The 16,807-nt window shown below is 46.4% G+C and overlaps 2 protein-coding genes across 4 annotated transcripts; one reads left to right on the plus strand and one right to left on the minus strand.

Moving 5' to 3' along the window:
* Nucleotides 1-5,103: 5,103 nt before the first annotated feature.
* Nucleotides 5,104-7,964, minus strand: LOC123146043 (deoxyhypusine hydroxylase-B). The gene is made up of 7 exons (XM_044565615.1): nucleotides 7,675-7,964; nucleotides 6,647-6,780; nucleotides 6,333-6,559; nucleotides 6,108-6,246; nucleotides 5,707-5,833; nucleotides 5,503-5,621; nucleotides 5,104-5,403 (listed from the first exon to the last, which is right to left on the minus strand). Exons 1-7 carry the CDS (start codon nucleotides 7,817-7,819, stop codon nucleotides 5,362-5,364), a joined length of 933 nt encoding a protein of 310 aa, XP_044421550.1. The 5' UTR covers nucleotides 7,820-7,964; the 3' UTR covers nucleotides 5,104-5,361.
* Nucleotides 7,958-14,257, plus strand: LOC123146044 (uncharacterized protein At1g10890). 3 transcript variants are annotated; one of them, XM_044565619.1, is made up of 5 exons: nucleotides 7,958-8,248; nucleotides 8,342-8,392; nucleotides 10,932-11,117; nucleotides 12,691-12,910; nucleotides 13,862-14,257. In XM_044565619.1, the coding sequence occupies exons 2-5, from the start codon at nucleotides 8,379-8,381 to the stop codon at nucleotides 14,126-14,128; spliced, it is 687 nt and encodes a 228-aa protein (XP_044421554.1). In that variant the 5' UTR covers nucleotides 7,958-8,248; nucleotides 8,342-8,378; the 3' UTR covers nucleotides 14,129-14,257. The 3 variants fall into 3 exon arrangements, with proteins under 3 accessions (XP_044421554.1, XP_044421553.1, XP_044421552.1); XM_044565618.1 differs by having other exon boundaries at nucleotides 8,070-8,225; XM_044565617.1 differs by lacking the exons at nucleotides 7,958-8,248; nucleotides 8,342-8,392 and adding an exon at nucleotides 8,464-9,462.
* Nucleotides 14,258-16,807: the final 2,550 nt, after the last annotated feature.

Genomic DNA, 16,807 nt, shown 5'->3' on the forward strand with positions numbered 1-16,807 from the left:
ATTGAACGAGCAGTTCGATGCGTACACCGGGGTCATCTGGCAGCCCTACACGGAAGCAGCCATACAAGCGAGATACCCTGCTGGTATGTCTGTGCTATGCACAAGGGACCGAGATTACTGGATGACAAAATCTAAGATCATCTTCGATGTCTTCGTCGAGGAGATGGCACAACAGAGGGTTATGAGGCAATTTGGTCTTCTGCAGTTGGAGCTACCTCCCCCTATAGAGAACCCGGTGCCAGCACACATCCACAGGTATTAACCAGTTTTTCAATGTTGCATTATCTTTCATAGTAATCCATTCGAAGCTTTAGGTAATTGTTGAACACACACCACAATTTTAGGACGACAAGGAAGGGCATGAACAGGACAACTGCTGACTGGCTAGTTAGACTAGAGCCGTATGTTATAGAATGGGAGACAGCAAACACAAATCTATGGCACGAGAATCACAATTTCGATCTCGATGAATTCAATCTCTATTTGCGGCGCTACATGACCGGAACACGGTTACGCATTGTTGAGTACTCCCACCCAGAGGAGATACCGGATCCTACTCCGTCGGATATGTACCCGAGCTATGATACTTCGGGCTCTAGGCAGTACGCGGTAAGATATATTTTCTTTACGTAATGTTGTCACATACTTTGACGTGCAAGAGACAGACATTATTAATCGTCATGGAAATTTGCAGGCTACCTTGACACGCGAACTCTACGACGACGTGACCACCTTTGGACGATCACTATCGTCTGGACCTCTTCTTCATCATCGTCCAGTGGTACAGCCCTTCTTGGAAAGAATTCAGAATAAGATACGGACTGTGTACGAGGCTATCACGTGCACCCGGAGAACCGATGTTGTTCAGCACCAGCAGGAGCAGCCGCGTCACTCCATGCACCGACATCAACCACGTCCACGTCTAGCACATCAGCCGACAACCAGGCCACCCCGTCCTGACCAACCTGGCAGTTCTACGTGGCACCCGCAGCACTATGGTCCCACGTCGAGCTTCGTGTTTTCTCCACAGCCACAGCAACACGGTCCCTCGTCGAGCTTCGTGTTATCTCCACAGCCACAGCAGCACGGTCCCTCGTCCAGTTTCGTGTTTGAGCCAGAGCAGACGTCACACCCAGCAGGTATGTGTCTTCATATTTATTGTTTTCAATATTAATTGACGCGACCTCATTCTTCATGATGAAACGTTCCATCGCGTAGGAGCCTATGGATATCAGGCGTCTATGTCGGCATCACATGATACGTGGGGGAGTGATCAACATCCCGAGGACAACATACAGGCTCAGATGTCGCAGCACACCCAGTGGATGAACATGTTTTCGACTCCTCCACCAGGCCCCACACAGGATACACAGCATGACCAGGGAGAGTCTGAGATTCCTCCTCGTCACATTAGGGCACCCGACAGGTTGGGATGGTCCCCGATTCCAGATCCGCCTCCCCGCCAGGCCAGACGTCGTCACTGACGCTTCTATCTATCAGTAGAGACATTACCATCTATTTATGTGTGAGACTTATGTCTATTCTATGTATGAGACAAATGACTATGTACTTATGTACGAGAGATATGCCTACTCTATTTTAGTACTCTGTTATCGGAACTACAAGATCATATTTAGATAGAACATAATATTCATACAACGAGACATTACAAACAATTAGATAGAACTACATCTAAATTAAATGGTACGTAACTGAACTCACAACATACAGCATAAAAACTACATGAAGTCATCATCGTCATCCTCGATCGATGCAGAAACATTGCCCTTCGATGATGAAGAACCCTTTCCCGCCATATGTTCGCGCCAACTTTTTCCCGCCACCCGTTTCCCGCCACCCGTTTCCCTCCTCCCATTTCCCGCCCTGTTTCCCGCCACCCGTTTCCCGCCACCCGTTTCCCTCCTCCTATTTCCCGCCACCCGTTTCCCTCCTCCCATTTCCCGCCAACCCTTTCCCGCCATACCGCAGTCGTTCTTTCCCGCCATTTTCTCCTCTCTACCTATAAAACCCCCTTCAGACGGAGCTGGATAAGCATTGCAGTGTGGTGGTGGTGAAGTTGGGGCAGTGTGGTGGAGGTGAAGCTGTTGTTCGTCGTTCTTCGTTGGAGCCGCAGCACCGGCAGTTTGGTGGTCGCCGTTCGTCGTTCTTCGTTCGCACGCACGCTTCAAGGGTATATTTCAGCCCACATTTTATTTTTCGTAGGTGCTCCGGTAGTATTTGTTAATATATTTAGATGTCAACTAATTAGTTGTGTAAAAATGTGTAGTTCCTCCGGTAATAATCCGTCCTATATATGGATGTCAAGTATTTAGGAGTGTCAGTATATGTAGTAGTCCAGAAAAAAGGTCCGTAATATAGGCAGTCCAGTCAAATATATTAATCTGTCAATATTTGTAGTTGCTACGGCAAATATTCGTAATATACTTGTAGGTGGGTGAATTGTATTAGTTGCTCCGTTAATATTCTGTAATATATAGCTTGGTAATATATAGACATGTCTAATATTTGTTAGTGGGGATATTAAGGGGTAGGTTAGGTACTCAATGCGATTTGTGTGTTGCAGATGGCTAAGGGTACTCAGTGGGTGCTTAGCCCTATTGTTCATGTCCAAGGCTTTTCTCCAAGTGTTGTGCAAGTTAGTGAAGTGGACCTCACTTTTGATTGGTTGAAGACTAAATTCATGTTGAAGCAAGGGTTGAAGGAAGACGATTTTGTGTACTACGTCAGCAGGAAGCAGTCAGATGGCCCTGGGGAAAGAAAATTGATTGACATAACTGATGATGGCAAGATTCAAGAAATGCTGAGCGAATGGGAATGGAAAAGGGTTGTTGAGTTGCATTGCTACAGGAAACCGAGTTATATGTGATGAATTTGTCATTCGAGATCCGCCTCCCCGCCAGGCCAGACGTCGTCACTGACGCTCCTATCTATCAGTAGAGACATTACCATCTATTTCTGTGTGAGACTTATGTCTATTCTATGTATGAGACAAATGACTATGTACTTATGTACGAGACATATGCCTACTCTATTTTAGTACTCTGTTATCGGAACTACAAGATCATATTTAGATAGAACATAATATTCATACAACGAGACATTACAAACAACTAGATAGAACTACATCTAAATTAAATGGCACGTAACTGAACTCACAACATACAGCATAAAAACTACATGAAGTCATCATCGTCATCCTCGATCGATGCAGAACTCTTGCCCTTCGACGATGAAGAACTCTTGCCCTTCGACGATGCAGAAACCTTGCCCTTCGATGATGAAGAACTCTTGCCCTTCGACGATGCAGAACCCGGAAGCGGCGGCATGAAGATATCATCTTCGTCCTCGCTCTCCTCAGTCCATAAACATGGATTATTTGCTGCAATCCTTCTGAAAGTTTCACTCTTCGGCACCACTACCTTCTTCCACCTGTCATGCAACCTAAGAAGTTCTTTACGTACCTCCTCATAGGTCCTTTCAGGCCACCCAGACCTACGTAATTGGTGAGCCAACTCATTCATTATGGTGTCACTACCGGTGAGTTTGTCCCATGGAACTATCCTATTATCCATCCTGAAATCGGTAGCTAGCCTCAGAAGAGTCCTGCTCATCCCAGGGTGAAAACTACGATCGAAAGGATAATGGGACATCTCAACTACACTACACTGCAATGCTTATCCACCTCCGTCTGAAGGGGGTTTTATAGGTAGACAGGAGAAAATGGCGGGAAAGAACGACTGCGGTATGGCGGGAAATGGGTGGCGGGAAACGGGTGGCGGGAAAGGGTTGGCGGGAAATGGGTGGTGGGAAACGGGTGGCGGGAAAGGGTTGGCGGGAAATGGGTGGCGGGAAACGGGTGGCGGGAAACGGGTGGCGGAAAAGGGTTGTGCGGAATACGTCAAAGTTTTACAAAAAAAAACCAGCGATCATTCGGAAAAAAAATGATGGCATGCACCAGTCGGCCCACAGCAGGCCAACTGAGCCTAGTCGGCCCACTGCAGGCCGACTGGACCCTGTCGGCCAACTGCAGGCCGACTGGGCTTGATCTGGTGGCCGACAGCCCAATCGGCCAGCAGCAAGCTGATGGGCCACCAGTCGGCCTGCTGTGGGCTGACTGGGCTCAATCGGCCTGCAGCGGGCCGACGGTGTATTATTTTTGAAAATTCTTTTTTCAGCGTAATATTTCTGTAATTTAATAAAAAAATGTATTATTTAAAAAAAATTAGCGGGTGTGCGTGTGTACATTGTGTATGCGCGTGTATATGAGCGCTTGCGTCTGTACTGTGTTAAAAAAAAAGCCAGACGCCTTTGCTCGTCTCTCTCGTTTCGATCGGTCAGTTGGTCGGACCAAGCCCGACTAGCACATGCCAAAATGATCAACGCACGGTTTTTCCTTAAACCGAGGCAAAACCAGAAGAGACGTGGATTACTCCCAAAGCATGAACCCTACAACTACGCATGCAAATCTCTATAAACTCTCAACAAGCTACACCCATAAACAGCTGGCACATAGATCACTGACCTCACAAAGGTACCCAACAAAAACACAATGACAACTCTGAAATGACGTGCATCCGTCAAAGCAGCTGCATATGCCTTCCTATCATGCCACTCTTCTTGCTTTTGCTCCTAAAAGACTTCTCCTCCAAGATGTCGGATCAAAGATAGAGCACCCACTTCTTGCATTTCCTAATGATTGCCTTCTCGTTTATGGGGGAACCAATCGTCTTGCTAGCGCCATGGCAAGCGGCCTCGAAGATGGTGATAAAGTTGCAAAGTTTCTTTTTGTGAAAAGAGCCCTGAAAACGGGCATCAACGCATTAGAGGCAACCACCTCAGTTCAGAGTATTAGTTAAGGAGTGCATTTCTAGTAGCTTACCCTCAAAATTTGGCCATAGTTTGTAAAGTTTGACTTAGGGTAAAGCTAATACACAGAGTAAATGAAAACGGAAGAGGTATATTTGATTTGGTGTCGATAGTTCGTGCTTCTCTTGCATATCTATATCTCCATCGTCTTCTGTGACAGTGTGATAGTTGAAGCTATGCATACAAAGTACAAACCCAGTGTTTCACACCACCACAGAAGATAGGCACAATCCACAGGCAAACAAATTCGTCAAAGTATCAGTTTCTGTTTTCACGGGGCACGCGTACATGATACTCTCATCAGAGAGCAATTCACAGTGGTATCTTTCGCCGTTTTGCTATCCCGGTGTCAAGCAAGAACGCCCGAAAAAGAACCGGAAAAGGGCGACGACACTTCATTCAGACATCATGTCCACTACCACACCGAACCGTCGACTCTGACAGGTCCATCAAAGTATGTATCCGAAGCTGGGCTCAGGACTCCTGCTGCACCTGAGGAGTCTGGAGGAACAGAAACTGCATAAAAAAAGGTACACATGTTAACATCTACGTAAAAAGTGACCGGTGTGCATAAATAGTTATTCGTGTTGATGATCTGGGCCAGGTGCGTGTTACCTCGAACGACTTCCCTGATCTCTCGTACTCGAGCATGCTGAGGGCTACTTCACAGCTTTGGGAGACGATGGGCTCGGGGTCCTTGGAGAATTCCTCCAGAAGCGCAATGCTTTCTTGATCTAACAGCAACAACATCAGCAGAATACATATGTGGATCGACTGGAGAAGTACCAGAGTTCTGGCAAGTCATGCGGTGTTAGTTACCTGCAATTGAACCAAGGGCCTCAGCAGCTTCATGTCTGACCATCGGGTGCTCATTGACGTTCTTCAGCACACCAGAAAGTGCATCTGAAGCAGCCTTATTTTGCAGCTGACCTAATACATAAGCGACCTGCAGAATAGTAGAAGAAAACATATTATGCTGCAGAAAACAGTAGGCACTAAAACAGCAAGAATAATTATGTTACAGAGAATAATTTATTAGTAATCCTAGTTATCAGAAATGCAAGAAGATGCAGGCCAAATACTTTTGGTTTTGGTTTATTCATCTCTGTTCTTTACTTTAGCATGACAATTTGCTTTATTAATTTAAATGCAGATACCATCTTTCATAATGTATGCTTGTGGTAAAACAGTAAACAAAATTGGTTAAAGTTCAAGCAAACCTCGTGGCGCAGAAGAGCACTTTTCACACCTAGAGCCTCAATAACAGCAGAAACAGCATAGTCTCCACCGTCATTCCTAAGCGCAAAAAGAGCTGCATAACGTTCATACATCTTTTCTTGCTCGTTGAGGAGAAGCTCCCTGAAAAGTATCCACCATGCTAGTAATATAAAGATGATGCATACTAGAGACGATGAACGCATATAGAATTGTCTTCAAAGGCATACCTTAGTTGCTCTACCGAAAGTCCCTGCTTGGCAGGCAGTGCTGGATCAACTGATAGATAAGGCGAAATTGTTGTGCTTTCAGCACCACTGGCATTCTTCTGCCCTTCTATCCGTCTAAGAGCCAACTCGCATGTTTCTTGCACCTCCACGGCAGGATCAGCTGCTAAACTCTCTTTTAACAGGGAAATGCTCTTTTCCAAGCCAATAGCTCCCAGGGCTTCAGCAGCCTGATCAATAAACATATTGAGCTTCTCAAATGGATAGCAAGGTACTAGAAAGGGCAGGTAACATCAACTTCTGCGATGGTGAAGTACCTCGTGGCGGACAATTGGATGCAGTGAAAGATCCTTGAGAACTCCCTCTAATGCAGGGATAGCCTCAGCGTCCTGCATTTGTCCAAGTGCAAATGCAGCCTCATGTGCAAGCAAGTTGGAAGGATCCCTTGCAGCTGAGCATTCAAGAAAATAGATCAGATTTTCTTAACCATCTCCTTCTGACACATAATTTTCAGTGATAGATTAAACAAACATCGGTAGAATTTTAAAGCTAGGAGCTTCATCAGTAGGATCTACTACTAAGAGCAGATCTGAAGTAAAATACCATATAATTTCAAAACTAAGCAAAATGAACAAGGAAATAACTAATGGATTATCATCAAGAAAGAAGAAACCCCAGAGAAAAGGTGGTCAATGCTGGAACTTTGAGCAATTCATCATGTATAGATATCAACAGATGAATAATCCGGAGACAGAGAGATATACACAGAGGCGGGACAGGCAACAATCCTAGGATCACAAATCCATACAAAAAGTAGGTGCTAATTCAAGCTTCCCTACAGATATACCAGCAGACAATGAACACACAGAACCACACCCAATTCTAGACCTACTAAGTAGGCCAACCAAAACTAGCACCATTTAACAGTGTGAGAGGACTTTCTAAATGGATGAAAGGTGCCAAAACTACCCAGCTAGACAAGTGAAGTGCCAGGTTTCATGGAGGGCAATCCAAGCTCAACCTATATTATTAGCACAGAATCAACTAATGTACGCTCATGAAATCTATATTCAGTCAGGGGCGAACAAGGCAACTATGCTGAGCAAGCTTTCAAGCTATCAGTACTAGTAGCAGGAAAACCGGTGAAGCGCACAAGTATAGCTGCGATCTGCGCTCAATCAGGTCCCGGGAACACTGAAGATCCCAAATATTTCTCTGTACTGGTTGCTGAAACTAAGCATCGAAGCTACTGTAGTAAAGCTTGTGCTCCCCTGCAGCTGAACCTAAGAAAACTGCACTACCCGCGGCATCAAATTAAAGCTACCATGGTGGACGGGGACGGCACCTTGGAGGAGGGCTTGGCGGGGGCCGTCGCCGCGGAGGTTGCGGAGGGAGAAGAGCGCGCGGAAGCGCTCCGCGATGGGCTGCGCCGCGTCCAGCAGCCGCTCGCACAGGAACCGCTCCGTCTCCGCCGACGACTCGAACGCCATCTCCGGCCGGCGACCCCTCCGCGCAGTCGTACGGCAGCTCGGCGCTCACGCTGCTGCTCACTCCCCCGGCGGCGGCGGCGGCGCCGGTAAGAGAAGAGGAACTGGAAAGAAAGAAGAAGAATGTGCGCGTTAGCTCTACGCAGCCCCGCGCGATCCTGGCCGTCCGATCGGGGCGGGACACGTCACCGCCCCCATCCAGAGGCCGCCACCTACGCCGCGCAACCTGCCGTCGCTGCCAGCGGGCCCCGCCTCGCCCGGGCCCGCGTGGCAGTTACGAGCTACCACTATACCGCCTCCCTCTTCCTCCTCTCCCCCGTGCCATTCCCCCACCTCCTCCTCCCCCGACGCCGAAGCCAGCCGCCGATCCCGCTCGAAATTGAGAGGCAGAGCCGCCGGAGATCCGCGGGTACCCCGAATCCACCCACCACCGTGTGTTTTTTTCCCGGATTGTCCCCTTGTTTCTGGCGCCACGGCGCGATTGCTCGGTCTCTGATCGCTGGCGGTGCTGGGTTTTTTCTGCAGGAGCCGTGGAGGGAGCCGAGCCGCGACGTCGGGCGCCATGAACGCGAGGGGGTAAGCTCCGGCGCACCGCTTGGTCATTCCATTGCGCCCTTTCGAATTTTGGGTAGGGAGGGTTAGGGTTCACGAGGGCGGGCGAGATTTGCTGTTCCTGGGGGCGGGTCTCGCCTCATGCGCGCCCAATGGGATGCCGTGGTGCATAGAATTGCCGTGCGGTCCGTGGAGTTGGTAGGGTGATGCGTGCTGTCCGTTTGTGAGTCTAGAGGATCGAGGTGATCTGTTTGTTGCTCAGGTCGTCTTTGTTGTTGGTCCTTGTGTCATGGTCTGACGGTTTCGAAATCCAGTGGATTGGTTAGGTTGCTGGGAGCGGCCGACGGCGGCGTGCCCTGCTATAGCAGAATGAATTCCATTATTGTGTATTCTTGCATTTCATACTTATTACGAACTGTTATGATAGGGCATGAAGATAACATGCTGTTAGCCACTCTTATTAAAAAGGATATTCGAATGCTATATAAGGAAAGCAAAAGGCATTATAGACTCTCAGTCTGCATAACTGCTCATCCAACCCAGCATGAGGTATCATCATTAGCTACGGGTTGATTATAGGGGTTCTGTTCGGCCGCAGCTAAAATCGGCCTGCAAAACCGTTTTTCTGCGGGTTGACAATATGCAGGGTCTGCTAGAGATGCTCTAATCGACGTGGGAGTCTCTTGGATGGGATAATGGAAATTTTGTTTTCAGCCCAGAAAGCTTGGGCCGTTCCACCAAAACAGCTGGTGTCCGGATCCCACCCTATATTTTCCTCATCTCTTCGTCGGCCTCCCACTTTTCTTCCAGCCCGCCGCCGTCGCCATTGATGCCCGCGCGCCGTCCCCAAAATCCCCCGTCCACACATAGATCGGCGCCCGACGCTCAGACGTCCGTCCCCGATCTCCCCGCATCCGTTCAGATCTGCTCGTGCCGGCCTCCGCAGTGGCTTTAGCTTCCAGCCAGATGCCGCGCGACCTGTCAAGGTCGCCGCCGCGCCGGCGCCGGCCGTCGCCATCCCCGCTTCGCCGCGGACCGGGCTACAGGGAGCGCGTGCCCAGCCGCAGCAGGTCCCCTTATCGCCCCTCCTATAGGTGATCTCCCATGTCACACGCGACCGCGATCTGGCGCGCCTTTACTTTTTCAGCATCTTCGCCGTGTCTGCGTGTCATGTGTATATGCCCTGTACAAAGAGTAGGAAGATTCTAGGGGATGATTATTTTTCCTCTTTAGTTGTTGTTATTATGTCGGGTGTATTCTGAATGCAAACTCGCCAAATGGAATGATTCTTTTGGGTCTTCTCATGGTTGTTTGGACCAGTGGAAGTTGGTCAGTAAGTGATTCTTAGTTAGCTCATGTGAATATGTGATTGTTCTATGATGTATGCAACATTCACGCTGGTAAGGAGCAAGATTACTAGATAATGGCATTCCTGTTTTACATCAAATTTAATATGGATTGTATAAAAGTTGCTTGCCTATGTTCACGGTACTACTCAGACCCTGTTTGGAAGAAGAAAAATAAATCTGAAACAAGGTTTATCCAGGAACGGAATATCGGTATCTATTAAGAGGTGTTTGTAACCCTTTTCACCATGCCATGAGGTCAGACTGAGGGTGGAGAGCAAGGTAGTGTTGTTACATGCCTTGAGTGCACGCTTGCCCACTTACATGGTTAGCTGGTGTTTCTATCTAGTTTGGATCGTGCAACAAGCAAACAACACTTCCGTTTGCACCAGCCATTGGTGACACTCTGGAAAACACAGAGATCAAGTAAATGATTTGCTGATCTTTCTTTTCTCTAAACACCAAGTCTCGTACTGGTTTAGTGGGTTGTCCAGCCTAAAAAGAAACGCTAATGATGATACCTCATGCTGGGTTGGATGAGCAGTTATGCAGGCTGCTAGATTCTCTTCGGTAATCCACTTTGTTTTAAGCCCCCACCTCACCTGCAGTTAACAATATTGGTCTAGTTTAGCCACCCTTCATTTACGTCCTAGATTCGCCACTGATTGAGATGGCAATGGATGAATGCCATATGCCTTACCAGGGCACACTGTCTTCTTGAACATCTTTAGGTGAACACGCTGCAGAGGCCAAAAGAGGCCCGAAGAGGGGGAATGTGGGCAATTGATGGTTAACTGTGGAGTTTCTTCTATTATCGATCTTCTAATATGATATAGGAACCACTAAAATCAGTTGCATCCATTTACATCCAAACCAAGAAAAATTGTTGAACAAGGAACACATATGGAAGCAGCTTGGAACATATGAGCAGATGATGCTTGAACATAGTTACCGCCTCACTGGTACTCTACGAGTCTACGTTGCTTGCCTGTATAGACTGACAAGTGACAAGAGTTCCTTCGGTAAAAAGCATGGAACCTACAAAGATTTTTACTCTATGCTGTATTGCTGTGGAATCCTCCAAAGTTCTAATGATGTTTGAGGTAACTGCTTCCGCTTACTTTTTAGGGCTTCTGTAAGTGACGGTGATTACCTGTTTTATGTTATCTTATCATGCTCCTATTTTTGTCCTCACAATGGCAACCTTTATATTGCAGAAGGAAGAGCCCTTCACCTTCCTCTCCCAGGAGGCGCAGGAGTCCATCCCCATCAAAAATCCATTACAAAAGAAAGAGAAGGCCGAGTGTCACTGGTTCTCCAGTTGCCAAATCGAGTCCCCATCTTGGATCTACAGAGAATAAGAATGCCGTTGATAAGCAAAGGCTAGAAGAAGAAAAGAAAAGGTGGGGAGTATCTGCTTTGCTATTTAGAATCTAGATTATGCCATGTACAAACCAAATTGTTCACTCTCTCTTTGCCATACCTCTTTCATGATGTTGACAAGCTAGTCATTAATGAACATTTTCATAGTGCTATTGTACTGTATTCATCTAGCTGCTGTTTTCACCACGACACGAGGTCAGGTTCTATTGGCTAACTGTGTTCTAAATTATACGCTCTTCTGAATACATGTACTGCAATTTGCTCTAGCTTTTTTTTTCTGAATATACGCTGTGCAATTCAATCATGTTTTTATTGAACAGTAATGAACGAAATACTTTCAAATATGAATGTTAATTTGATAATTGTTTCTTATCTGGGTTGCTTTGCTTACGAAATGAAGGCACATCCAAAACTCGTTTTTGCTAGTACACTTATTTTTTTCCCTGTAGATATAACGATTGCTTAACCACAACGCTGTGAGAGTGTCGACCTGTCTAAAAAATCAAAACTGCGGCTCAACCACTTTAGTTGTAAGCTAGTAGCTCCAAAAAAGTAAAATATGTTTATGTTTGCAGTGTGCATTGAACTATGTTGAATTAATAACCCTTAGTGGGAAATGAAATTAGTTGCCTACTTGTAGTCATTCTACTATCACCAGGCATTCATTTTCTGTCTTATCTTGGTAATTAATATGTGCTCTTGTTCATAGTTTATTAAGTCAGGTTGCCTGAGGCTTGTAGCTTGCATGTTCTTATGCTTATTCAATTGAAAGTGCCAGATATAATTTAGGATGACAAATGTGTTATTTGTGGTCGTAGATACTTGCTCGGTTCCAATTTCGTGGCGTTCCTTTCATTTAGCTTAGTTTTGATGTGTTTTTTGGCTTCCTGTAAAAATCAGAGTAGCAGAATTTGTTCTGGCTGCTCAATATAGATTAATGTTCTGGCTGTTGAATATGGATTAATTTGTTCACTGCACTGACATGTAACTTATTGTCGGGAATGAAACCAAAGTAGCAGAATTTTAAATATGCACCATTACCATGGTGTCGTTCCAGTTTTTTTGTCTGTCACCTGTCAATTGAAAAGTGTGCTAACGTCTTTTTGTTGTTTGCACTAATGAGTCACAATAAGCAATTGAATTGGTAAAAAAGTTTAATGCATGTTTGGTTTGATATTCCCTCAGATGCATGCAGAAATATGATTTAGTTGGAATATTGAGATGCTTGCATGATTAGCTCTAAATCTGCCACAAGTTACTCTTGACATTCTTCTCTACAGGCTTTTCTGAAGGAAGATACTGCTATAGTTCCACTTGTTATATTTGATGATGCAATTGGTGATCCTTTATCTACTCTTGACCAGTTTTGCTAATTCATTTTTTGGATCTGGAATCATAATAGAGGTATGCCTAAAATGCATTAGTCTGTATTCAACACTATGCTGATGAAAGGTATAGTTGATGATAGATAGTGTTAAAGATTCTAAATCTGCCCCTTGCTTTTGTGCCCTTAGACATTTGATTTGAGTGTTGGCATCTGTCAATATTTTCTTATGCAAAGTACACTTCATTAACTTCTTCTCACAATTGCAGGCGTCAAAAAGAAGTTGAACTAAGGCTATTAGAGGAGGAAACTACAAAAAGAGTTGAGCAAGCTATTAGGAAACAAGTTGAGGATAGTTTGAATTCTGAGGAGATCAAACATGAAATACAGCGTCGAATTGATGAAGGGCGAAAAAGGATACACGAGGAGGTAGTTGCCCAAATTGAGAAAGAGAAGGTGTCCGCCTTGGTCGAAGCCCAACAGAGAGCGGTAAGGGCATCTCCAGTCCTTAGATCATAAACCGGCCTTAATCTGGGGCCCATCTGACATGCTATAGCAAAAAAAGAATCTTAGGGCATGTACTAAGAAGCATCACCTTCCTGCTGCCTCACCTCTTCCACCTAGATAAATTTGAATGAAGCTATGGTGTGTGCCACAATCACCCAACGGAGGCTACTTTCTTGATGTCGTCATCTTTCTTTTCCTCTCTCGCCCACTTTTCAACGCATGCAACCTCCAAGCCGTGGTCCTGAACCCAGCAGAGCTATGAAGCTCACACCACCTCGCCTGAGCGGCTGCCTCGTCGCTTTTGTCCGGGAGGAGGCGAGCTCTTCTGCAGGAGTCCGTTCTCTCTGCAAGCAGCATGTTCGGCGGAGGTGGCGTTCGGCAGGACTATGTGGCGCCTGGGGCACCCGTCCAGCGTGGCCCGTTGGCCATGCCCTTACGATGTTTAAGGACTATTTGGGCCTTAGGCTGGGGCCTACATGCCAGTTTCCTTTTTTCTTTCACCCAACCACTCATCCCTTCATGCATGTGCTCTTCGGATGAAGTAGAGTCGATTGGCCAAGGGAAATTAGAACTGTAGTTTGCATTTGTAACCATTTGTATTTCTTTATGCATCACGGAGAGAGGAGAGAGAGAACATGGTTTTGTATTGCTTGTGGGCGGGTCACGCTGCTATGGGCGACCCCAGCAATTTTCTGACTAAGGTCTACTCTCACAATGCTTAATATACTAAGGTCGACCTCAAGGGCCTTATGGCCAGGCTTATTTCCACATTGGAGAACCCTAAACTCTTTTACCGCTGCCATGTTTTCTGCTGGCATGTATTGTGCACCTTCGCATGATTCTTTAGTTCTTGTTGCAGCACTGCTTGTCATAACTCATGGAAGCTTATTTTTAGAATAACCTCATGAAAGCTTATGTTTGTCATTGCCGCAGGAACGTGAGAAGAAAGAGCGAGAAGAGCTAGAGAAGAAGCTCGAAGAGGAGCGAAAGAAAGCAGAGGAGGCTCAGATGAAGGTAGCGATGGAGCAGCAGCAGAAAGAGCTGGAGCGGTACCAGGAGCTGGAGAGGCTTCAGAAGGAGAGGGAGGAAGCCATGAAGCAGAAGCAAATGGAGGAGCAGCAGCAGAAGCAGAACCAGATTAAGCTGCTGGGCAAGAACAAGTCGCGACCAAAGCTGTCGTTCTCTTTTGGGATGAAGTAGATCAGTCTATTGCCAGGGGAGGGGAAATTAGCGCCGTAGTTTGCATTTGTAACCATTTGTCTGAAACCGATGATTGCTGGTAAGTCGGTCGCGCGAACGATCGTGTTGTGTTAAAAGCTGTTTTTATCATCTGCTGTTGTAAGCTCGATGCTATTTTCTGACTGCCCTGTTTTCGCGCTGTGTTATCTTGCCGCTCCGACTCAAGATGTTGATTGGTTGTAGGTGAAAACATCCTGTCAAAATGATGAAAATGCTTGTAGAGCAGAGGAGGCTGGCTAATGAGCATGAACTAGGGCTGTAGTAGTGTGTGGAAACCCAACAAGAATGTACGTACTCGAAGGGCCATTCTAGGTTCACCTTGTTTATCACCTCCTTGTGATGAATCATAGCCAAGAAATGAAGCGTGTACAAAGAAGATTTATTTGACTCCCATGACAAGGAGGCATGCCAAACAAATACTGTACAACAAGAAAGGTGAGTGCACTCTTGGATGATCATAATTCAAATATCCATGGGAATTATGTACGATCTAAGCCTTGTGTGATATCCATGAGAATTATATATACTACTACAACCTAAATATTGTGTGCTCATGTGCGTTGTCAAAGGCAAACAACAATTTTCAGTTCGTGGCAAAAAAAAACTTTCAGCTCATGAAGAAACAAATTGTGCTACCCTTGAAACAAATTTAAAAGAACATGTTTCATCTCTGATGGAAAACATGTCTTTGGTGATAAGACCAACCAGTTACACCTCACCAAAGAATAGCAAGTCATCTCAGCCATCAGCTGTTTCATGCGCATTCCCGTAATCCGTTCGAGATCTCGTTGCATCATGCTATACGAATAAATATATGTGCATCCATCACGTATGGAAACCACTGACGCGAATTTTTGGCTCCTGGGTGCTCCGACCTCCTATAAACATTAAAATAAAAAAACCAGGGGAATTTTTTTTAAAAAAATCTGATTTTAGTATACCAAATCTGGGTGCCCAATCTACTCCCATGCGAAGTTCCGCGAAAAAATGATTTTGTGGTACTCTCAGTAAAAAGGACAAAAAATTCCCACGTATAAAAATAACTGTTTGGGTGGATCGTAGGTCGGATTGTATTTTCTTCGTCACGGATACATTGCTTATTTTTTCACGAAACTTCACACAAGAGTAGATTAGGCAACCAGGTTTGATATCTCAAGATTCCAGTTTTTTTTTTTTTTGCATTTTCCTAATCTTTTTTGAATTTGATATTTATACAGAGGGTGAAGCACCCAGGCTGGAAACCACTCGGTTTTCGGAAGGACAGGGACAGAGGCGAGCGAGGATCCTCCAAACGAGTTCATCCAGGCAGGTCACATCTCCTGCACATGCACTGGATCACAGATGGCCGGTCCTATACCTAGAGCGGCACATGAGAAACGCCAAGCCGCTACAGGTCGTAAATACATACGGTAGCGCCGACTAGTCCCCTCCTGCTGTCAGTTGGAGTACGTAAATGCAAGGGCTGTCGGTGGTGATTCCGCCTGTGCAGTGCCGCCGCGCCGCCCACCCGGGAAGCCAGCCAGTGGAACCGCGTGGACCGCCGGCCCCCGCGGCCAGAGCCCGGAAGACGACGACGACGCCGCCTTGCGCACCCGACGCACGCCCGTGACCCACCACCGGCACCACCGCCGCCGCCTCCTCCTTGTCCCCTTGGCGCGCCTCGCCTGTGACCCATCGCTCGATTCCTGACGCATGGCATCGTCGTGATTTTTGCGACCGAGACTCGCGTGTCAGCCCCCGCAAAAAAAAAAAAGACTCGCGTGTCAGCGTCAGGGTCATACAAGTGCCATGGCCGCTTTCACGCGTTAACGGTGGATCCACATCCACTAATCATCACTATCCGGTGGCTGGTGTTTGGTTCACCATAGCAGTGCTCCGAGATGGTAGTTCATCACATTGCCGTGTGCTCGGTTTCACCACGATCGGCATGCCACGGAGCACTCTGCATGTCGTAGTGGAGTAGGTGGGGAGATTGTTAATATGTTACCATGGCATTTATCTACTACTCCTTTCATCCCATAATATAAGATGTTTCTTGACAATGCACTAGCGTAAAAAAAATCTTATATTGTGGGACGGAGGAAGTAGTTTTGCTAATGACGATCGACCACATTTGCTGTCACGGCGAGCTTTTCCCTCGTGAGAACGGTGGTCGCCGCGCCAGCCAAAACCCATGGACCGCATGCGGCCATGCATGCACATGGAAGGAATGCATGGGACGATGACCTTGGGCCAACCCATTTATGAATCTTCAGCCCCACGTCAATAATTTGTTAAGAGGTACTACGATGGTTATGGCAGCATTATTTCTGGATGCTCGATGTTTCTCTCACGACCACTGTTGGTTACTACTCCTGCCATGGATTAGAAACAGTGACTGAGGGCCACGAGAGCAAGTGCATCAAATGCCACTCACCTAACCGAATTCTGGCGAGGTACAACTAGTAGAGTGGCGAGAGCTCTAGCAAAAATGGGAATAACGGCCCTATCAGCATAATAATCGTTGATATGATGATTTTATTAATCAAAAAGACTGCTCTAGCATGCAGGCAGTGGCGAAGCCGGCCTAAAAAATCCGTGGGGTCATTGCTAACTTTAAAAAAAAATCGCAATATACAAAAAATTGCTTTTAGGCTGTTT

Source organism: Triticum aestivum, chromosome 6D, assembly GCF_018294505.1.
Source record: "Triticum aestivum cultivar Chinese Spring chromosome 6D, IWGSC CS RefSeq v2.1, whole genome shotgun sequence".
In the NCBI taxonomy this organism is placed as follows: domain Eukaryota; kingdom Viridiplantae; phylum Streptophyta; class Magnoliopsida; order Poales; family Poaceae; genus Triticum; species Triticum aestivum.

What these genes read in the sequence shown, in the direction of transcription:
- LOC123146043 (XM_044565615.1), bottom strand. Translation starts at nt 7,819, where the DNA reads ATGGCGTTCGAGTCGTCGGCGGAGACGGAGCGGTTCCTGTGCGAGCGG. An exon ending in CCGCCAAGCCCTCCTCCAAG is followed by an intron (nt 6,781 to 7,674) that starts GTGCCGTCCCCG and finishes TTGAATGCTCAG; the next exon opens with CTGCAAGGGATCCTTCCAAC. An exon ending in GATCAGGGAAGTCGTTCGAG is followed by an intron (nt 5,404 to 5,502) that starts GTAACACGCACC and finishes TTTTTTATGCAG; the next exon opens with TTTCTGTTCCTCCAGACTCC.
- LOC123146044 (XM_044565617.1), top strand. Translation starts at nt 9,335, where the DNA reads ATGCCGCGCGACCTGTCAAGGTCGCCGCCGCGCCGGCGCCGGCCGTCG. An exon ending in CCTTATCGCCCCTCCTATAG is followed by an intron (nt 9,463 to 10,931) that starts GTGATCTCCCAT and finishes TTTATATTGCAG; the next exon opens with AAGGAAGAGCCCTTCACCTT. An exon ending in TCGAAGCCCAACAGAGAGCG is followed by an intron (nt 12,911 to 13,861) that starts GTAAGGGCATCT and finishes TCATTGCCGCAG; the next exon opens with GAACGTGAGAAGAAAGAGCG.